General features: G+C 36.3%; 1 protein-coding gene across 2 annotated transcripts; it reads left to right on the forward strand.

The window, feature by feature from the left end:
- LOC122055611 lies at positions 1-1,522 on the forward strand. 2 transcript variants are annotated; one of them, XM_042617122.1, is made up of 2 exons: positions 1-161; positions 472-1,522. In XM_042617122.1, exon 2 carries the CDS (start codon positions 510-512, stop codon positions 1,023-1,025), a length of 516 nt encoding a protein of 171 aa, XP_042473056.1. In that variant the 5' UTR covers positions 1-161; positions 472-509; the 3' UTR covers positions 1,026-1,522. The 2 variants fall into 2 exon arrangements, with proteins under 2 accessions (XP_042473056.1, XP_042473057.1); XM_042617123.1 differs by having other exon boundaries at positions 35-279.
- Positions 1,523-7,839: the final 6,317 nt, after the last annotated feature.

Below are 7,839 nucleotides of genomic sequence, written 5' to 3' on the forward strand. Positions count from 1 at the left end.
CTTAGACGACTATTTAATTCCGTCCTTTTCTATAAATTTGACTCAGATTCAGCCCTTCTTCTCCTTCCTCTCGCCTTCTCCCTCCCTCGTAGCGAATCCCCCTCTTCTTCCTTTGCGGATTTCCCTACAATTTCTCTCTCGCAGGACGTGAGCTGAATCAGGTAGAGAAAGACTCGGTCTTTGCCTCTTTCGTGTTATTGTTTTTTTCTTCTAAAAGATACTCAGTTTGTGTATCTGTTACGTTTTCGATTTGGTCTGGAGAATCTTCGGCTGATTTAGGTCAGATTTATTGAAGCTTTTTTTTTTTAAAAAAAAAATTGAGATAAATTTTTGTTCGAGAAGAGCTTACTGATCTGATTTCGTTTTGTTGTTCTTGTTCGCTCTTCCAATCTTTTCAAAAAGATTTTGTGTTTTGGGGAAGAGATCGCTTGCACTGATACGAGTGTTTTGGGGGGATTTTTGAATCTGCAGGCGCTAAGTTCGCGGATCTGGAAGAGAACGGAGCGAAGATGAACAGCTGCGGGAATCAGCAGAACGCCTTTGCCGCCTGCGAAGAGACGAGGCCGCGCTTCCTCGCCGCGGACCACAAAGCCCCGACCTTTTTTTGTCCCAAACCGCGCCGGCTCATCCCGCTCGCCGTCGTTGCGGAGCCTGTGCCTCCGTTCCGGTGGCCCTCTGAGGATTTTCCCGATTCGAGGGCAGTGGAAGAAGACCTTGTCGATTTGCTTCTCGCAAAGGGTGGAGAACTCAACCGCTCGGATTCGAGTTCACCATTCTTCTGCGGCTCTCCGCCGAGTCGCGCCAGCAATCCGGTCGTCCACGACCCTCGATTCGGCGAGGACCGTCCGCCAGCGCCAGCGCCCTTCGCTCCGTTCCCGCTGACCCAATCCACGGCGCCCATGTCCCCCAAACACGGGTGCGCTCACGCCAAGTTCGGCCTTCTACCAGCAGCCGTTCGCGTCGACGGCTTTGATTGCCTCGACCGTGCTCGCCGGAGCTGCAGCGGCCTCACCGCTGTGGCCTAAAATTGCCATCTTTTTAAACAACCGCCTCAAACTATTTCTCTGAAGGCATGAACAATCAGATTTAACTCCGAAAAATTCAAAATTTCCAATCAGGAGAAGATTTCATATTCAAGGAGACGAAGATTTTAGGTAATCTGGAAAACCTTCCAAAGCTTCTCTTGTAATTGTACATGTTTCCTACTACCTTCCTACCTTTTTCAATTTGTAGTATTCAGTTTTCAATCTGTAGATATAAGATCAGATTCGAGAGAGAGAGAGAGAGAGATTGAAGAGGCCAGCAAGCCCAATCTTCTGAGCTTTTCATTTTTGTTTTCTAAAAATTGGATTTTTAAGCTATTGATAGAAGTTGATCCTTGTGGTTGGGAGCTTCTTCTTGAACTTAGTGTTCTGCCATCCCAAACTTGGCCGTTGTATCTGTCTGAAATGTGTAAATATTGTATATGTAACTCTTATGTTTGGATCTTCTGAATGGAGTTTAGGGTTCTTCTTTGATTGAATTCCAAGTCAACGGTGCATGAATCAGAATTTGTTGTGTTTGTTTTGCTTTTCCTGATTGAATCAATATGGTCAAAGTCGAAACTTAGTCAACTTTGTCAGCTAAGGAAAAGGCAAAAAGGAGCATAAGAATAACACGAGCTGACTTATGGATCTTGTCGTAATAGCTTGAATTTTTCCATAGAAAAACTGTTGACGTGAAAAGGGTATATATATATATAGGAATGATATTTGCCGTGGCAATTCACCGTGACAACTTACCGTGACAACTCACTGATCGGTCTATAGACCGATCAGTAATTCTCGATGAGTTGTCGCGACAAATTGTCGCGGCGAATTGTCACAGCAAATATAATTCCTCATATATATATATATATATATATATATATATATATATATATATATATATATATATATATATATTTTAAATTAAAATATTCAATCTAAATTCAAGAGACACTATTATTCCTATTGGAGTAAAAACAAAAATAAAAGAGGTATTTATCTTAATGTAGCGGTCAATTATCAATAAAATATTTGTATATGTTGAAAATTAATCTATTTCGACAATAATATAAACACCAACCATCTGACACTATTATTCTTAAAACAATGTCACATGATAGCATGGCCCCCACACCCCTTCTCTATTTGATTGGGCCTGGCCCAATTCTCTACTCCGGCCCACTGAAATGGGCTGGCTGTCTGTTAATTGGGCTGCATGATTGGGTTAGTTTCAACCCAATTTTAGGTTGATTGGTTCCTTCACACAAAACCCAAATTGGCTTCTTGCCATATCTTGATTTGTTTCAACCAGCTCTTGTTCTAAAAAGGATCGTTCGGTGCACGAAACTCTCGTCATACGGGATCCCGGGGAAGGATTCATTGTACACAGTCTTACTTTACTTTTTACAAGAGGTTGTTTCCAGGATTCAATCAACTTTTGTTCTATGCTTGAATTTTCGCCTCACATTACTCAAGCTCAACTTAGCACTCTAAATTTTGAATTGGTGTACTACACTCTTCACATAAAATTCTAATTGCATACGAGGCAAAACACATATTGAATTCAAACTAGTTTAATTTCCCCTTAAGGAAAAGATATTTCCATCAACAATCGGCACTTAATTAATTGTCCACTACAATTGAAGAAGTCTCAATTAGCAAGCAAAGCACATCCATCAGGGTAGATATCATTCTCCATCACCAAATCCACTACTCAAACTACAAGTCTTTGGCGTTACCCTTAATTCACTCAGTCAATGGTTTCTCCAAGGTGGAACTGGCCATTGAGACCTAGTAGAAGAAGAAATGAGATAGAGACAATAACAATGACAACGACAACGACAACAATCATAATAATAATCATCCTGTCTGAAATTTTAAAAAAATGATAGGTTAATTAGATGGTATTGAGGTTAACCGTAAGAAGACTTTGAGTAGAAAGTACTTGGTGCCACGATTGAGCCTGTGTATCAAAGAGAAGAGTCAGAAGAAGAAAACGTTAATAACTAGGTTAGGGAGGAGTCCTCGATGCAGACGTTCTGACGCTCAAATTAGACAAAATGCAGAGGAAAAATGAAGAATAGTGAATGATGATAGTGTAATGTAACGTAGTGTTGTCTCGTACTAATGCCATTGGGAAAAGACCCCTTATATAATGTTTTTTTTTCTTCTATGTACGAATATTTATGTATTGTTAAAATAGGATCAACCATTCTGACACTTTACATCCTTTCCTAAATTAGGTCCACCACCTCTATTCTTACAAGGTGGAGACTTTCATTGTACGGATTTGCATAGGAAATATTCCTTTGATTTTATGATAATAGTTACATAAAATGTCAAAAAGGGATATTGTGCTTTTGGGAGGACGGGTCATACTTTAACGGTGAGCTGGCTGAGTCCCCTCTGTTGTCCGATTGGACATTATTCTTGGACAGGTTGAGTCGGTTGCAAAAGGTTGACCATCTTGGGACTCGGCATTCGATCAGACAAGAGTTCAGTCGGGCCATATGTTTAAAAGCTTCGATCAGGTTGAATGACTCGGTTCCCCATGGAATCAAGAGGACTTAGTTCTCCATTGAGCCAGGAGATTTCGGAATTTGATCGGACAAAAGATCTGATCGGCTGGAATGCTCAGCTAGCTATGCTGCCATGCTAGCCCTGAATATTGACCCCTCCTTAATTTCAACAGTCACATCGGCTAGTCTTCTTGACTTCGGCCCTAACTTCGGAGACCCTATTTTATTCGTAATATCAAATAATAATAATAATTTTTATATAAGAATTAATGATACCCATTCACCTTTCAATCTACACCTAACAGTCTCACTCATGGCCAACTAATTCCCTACTAGCTTGAGAGGCGAGAAAAGATAATTTCATTCTCATCCTCATGATTTTGAACTATCTGTGATCAAAAATATAATTGATCGAATTGAATTAATTTAGAAACTTAATTCCCTCAACTTGAAAGTTTTTTTAAACAAAGATGGGCTATTTTGATTAATTAATTCGGTTTAATTATAAATTCTAAAAATCCATTACATCGATTAACTTTTTTAATTAAATAATAATAAAGAATTAAAAAAAACTTTTTATTTTTTTTATTAAATCAATTATTTAGTTTAATTTTAACAAGTAGCATTACTTTGAACCAACCTTAAGTAAGCATGTAGACTACAAATTAAATCAAAGAAGAGTTTCTACATAATTTCTACATCATAATATCCTTGTATAAACAATTAAAGTAGAAAATTAAGGAGACGCAATGAAAGGTGATGACGATAGAAAAATCAATTAAATCGGCGGAACAAATACTCGAAGATAAAAGGTGATTAGCATGGGCCATTGACTTGTTATTTCAAACGGATAGACAGACGTTCGAATTTAGTCCTCGATGTTAAGGAGTCGATTTCCATATAGAAATTGTGAAGAAACAAAATAGTATTGATAGTAACCTTTGCCATCCAAATCAAAAGAAATAAAGAATCTAATTGCTTGAAATCCAAATAATGAAACAAAATGTGTGTGATTGGCCGGTGGATTTTATTTTGACTTGGCCTCTGGTGACCAACACGCATTGCAAACACGCAAAGCTCCAATCGATCAACTTGTGGCCGACTCCTCTCTCAATTATTTATATGTCCTAATCACACAAATTTATCTTCTCCAAGGACCAAACTCTAAAGAAAAAAAATATATATTTTTTTAAAAAAAGTTGAGATAGATCCAAGTCGATATTTTAGCATCCTCATAATTAAATTTAGTTGACAATAAGTGAAGGTCGTCAAATATCAAAGCATATCAGTTTATGAATAATTTAGAGCGCAACCATAGACTCTTGGGTCGTCCGTCGTGAGTACTTCCTGATTTATTTTAATAACGGATGGAAAAATTTTATAGAATCGAATCGGTCACTTAGCGCTAGCTAAGCTGGATTTATTATTATTTTTAATCAAGATGTATAACTTAAGATATATAATTAAATATCTTTTTATTAATAGTTTTTTTATTAATTATTAATAAATCATTTATGAAATATAACATAGTTATCATAGAATAAATGAAATATTAAGGGTAATTTTACATGCAGTCCCTATTGGCAAATAAATCTTTGTATGCATCCATGAACATCTTTGTTTTCACTCCCCAGTCAAACATATTTACCTAATTGTCCATGATATTTTTAGGTACAAAAGTCTAAAAATCAGTATAAATCCTCTTAAATTCAGTATATTAAATTAGAATCTAGTATATTTTCTATCAAATTGAGTATGATTTTTTTTTACCTCAAAATATACTCAATTTTAGTTTAATGTGCTGAATTTAATAGGAATTATACTCATTTTTAGACTATTTGTACCAAAAAAATATGAGGGTTAATTTCGATAGAAAATATACTCGATCTTAGTATAGAGTGCTGGATTCTAGTGTAAAGTGCTAAATTTAACATGAATTATACTTATTTTTAGACTTTTTATACCTAAAAAATAAGAGGGACAATTTTGATAGAAAATATACTCGATTTTAATATAAAGTGCTGACTTTAAGAAGAATTATACTCGTTTTTAGATTTTTTGTATTTAATTTTGGACTTTTTGTACCTAAAAAATCTGAGGGGTAATTTAGGTAACAATATTTGCATGAGGGAGTTGAAACAAGTAATACTTTACATGCAGGGAGTAGAAACAAAGTTTTTTGAACATGGGGATTACATGCAAAGTTAACATTGTGATTGAGGATTTTTCTCTAATTTACCGAAATATTAAAGATATATTTATAAATATTTTTTAAAAAATAAAAAAAAAATCAACTGTTGAGCCAGAGCAACGATTTCTTTTTTACATTTTATTGATTTTATTTTTTTTCAAAACAACAAAAATTAAAATTATAAAGTCATTTTATTATTTTTTTTATAAAAAGGCTACTATAATTGACAAATCATCACAGTGGGAGCTCAAGAGCACCTGAATGGAAAAAAAAAAAAGACTAAACCAAATCAATATAGATTCTTTATTTTTTGAAAGGTGCACTCGTACCAAATATTGTTTATGGAGATTTGTCAGTGAGGAAGTTTTTGAGATGGAAAACACACATCGCATATGCACAACTTGTTAACTAATTATAATAAAATAAAAAAGTGATCCAGCTCATGAATCTTAATTAATTCTTTAAACAATATAATTATAATTATGTGCTGTAAACGTGGATGAGTCATCACGAGAAGATGGATGTTAAAAATATTGTGCACATGAATAATATATAAGCATGTGTGTGTTAGTTGTGTAACGACGTGAGAGTGAGATAATCTCGCCCAAAGTTTGTGTAGGACGGTGCAAAGACTTGTCTCATCGCTGAGATTAGGGACAATAATTGTGAGTGATTATATTTGAATTATAATTAATTAATTTCGCCTAAAGTGTCGGAGTGCTATTAAGTCAGTCCATGTGTTTTAGTTCTGAGTCTTTATATAGGCTTAGGGTTATTTGTAAGTTTAAGATATATAGTTGGCTTTGAAATTAATTAATATGGAAAATAGGATTATTTATTTATTATTATTATTATTTATGTCCTTAGGCCACATGCGATCCACATGTTCCCTGACCCACCGCATCGCAAACAGCATTCATGTGCCACGTTTAAACGCACTTCTACAGGCATCGTTATTTAAGTCAAAAAAATATTTAATAATGACGTGCCTCGTGATTCCCGCCCGGACGTATACCTCAAGGGGTATATTGACTTAGACGGGTTTAAAAGAGGCGGGCAAAGCCGTAACCAAGTACAATACGCAAGGATATAATACGTGAACTGCGGACGATGAGAAGATGCTATTCGCTCGGGAATATACTCGTTTGGAGAAAAATTGGCGGGCTTGGGAGACCTAGTATTATACATACCGTCCAGGGTAATCCAAAGAAAGGACCCATCTGTTATAAAGACGGGATAGGAATATATTCGACTTTTCGGATGTGTCTAGTGTATAGTGCATGAGGTATTATTATTATGAGGTCTGGGATTCGAATCTCGATAAAATCGAGATAAATATCTCCCTTATGTGCTAGATACTATTCTAAAGGCTAATAGCCGTCCGTGATTTACCTTCTCCGTGTTAACCCTGAAACGGGTTGACGGGGGTGCTAAGGACGAGCGTATTCGTCTTTTGCCACCATAGATATGATTATATTCGATTGTCCCTCAAAAATCCGTGATTTCATTTTCAGAGTACAATTTCATATGCAATTAATTTGACATAAGGGTTTTCATTGCTCATTTATTCTCCCGCCCTTCTACATAGGGGAGCTGAGCCAAAGTTGATCGGGGTTATAGATCGAGCTCAGGATATCACTTTAGGGACATCCCTCCGAATATAAGGATGACCAGTTAAAAGTATTGATCGGACCCTTCGGGGCTCGGTTCCCCATTCTCCAAAAGCAAGTATCCTTGCATAAGGTCGGTTGGTCATATAATCGCCCATACCTAAGGAGCTCGGTTCTCTATTGCATAATCAGATCTATGTCATTTAGCATATACTCGAACAACCTTAAGGGTCGAATGTCCTACCACGTTCAATACTCTGCTTATGCTGGAGGCAATCGACCGGCTAAGTATCCGACCAGGATACATTCAAGAGACAACTTTGTCAGAGAATCATAACAACCTGTCAAAAAACAACAATCGTTTGTCAAAGAATATTCTTCTATTATTATATGAGCATTCAATATAACCTTTCTCGAAGGTGACTACACTTTCCATTAGCCGACACTTTAAGACAGTATATTCATTCAACCGCCTCATTAATGACATCAGTTAA

This window comes from Zingiber officinale, chromosome 3B, assembly GCF_018446385.1.
Source record: "Zingiber officinale cultivar Zhangliang chromosome 3B, Zo_v1.1, whole genome shotgun sequence".
NCBI classification, from domain to species: Eukaryota; Viridiplantae; Streptophyta; class Magnoliopsida; order Zingiberales; family Zingiberaceae; genus Zingiber; species Zingiber officinale.

Excerpts from the sequence above, each read along its gene's own strand:
- LOC122055611 (XM_042617122.1), top strand. The coding sequence starts at position 510 with ATGAACAGCTGCGGGAATCAGCAGAACGCCTTTGCCGCCTGCGAAGAG.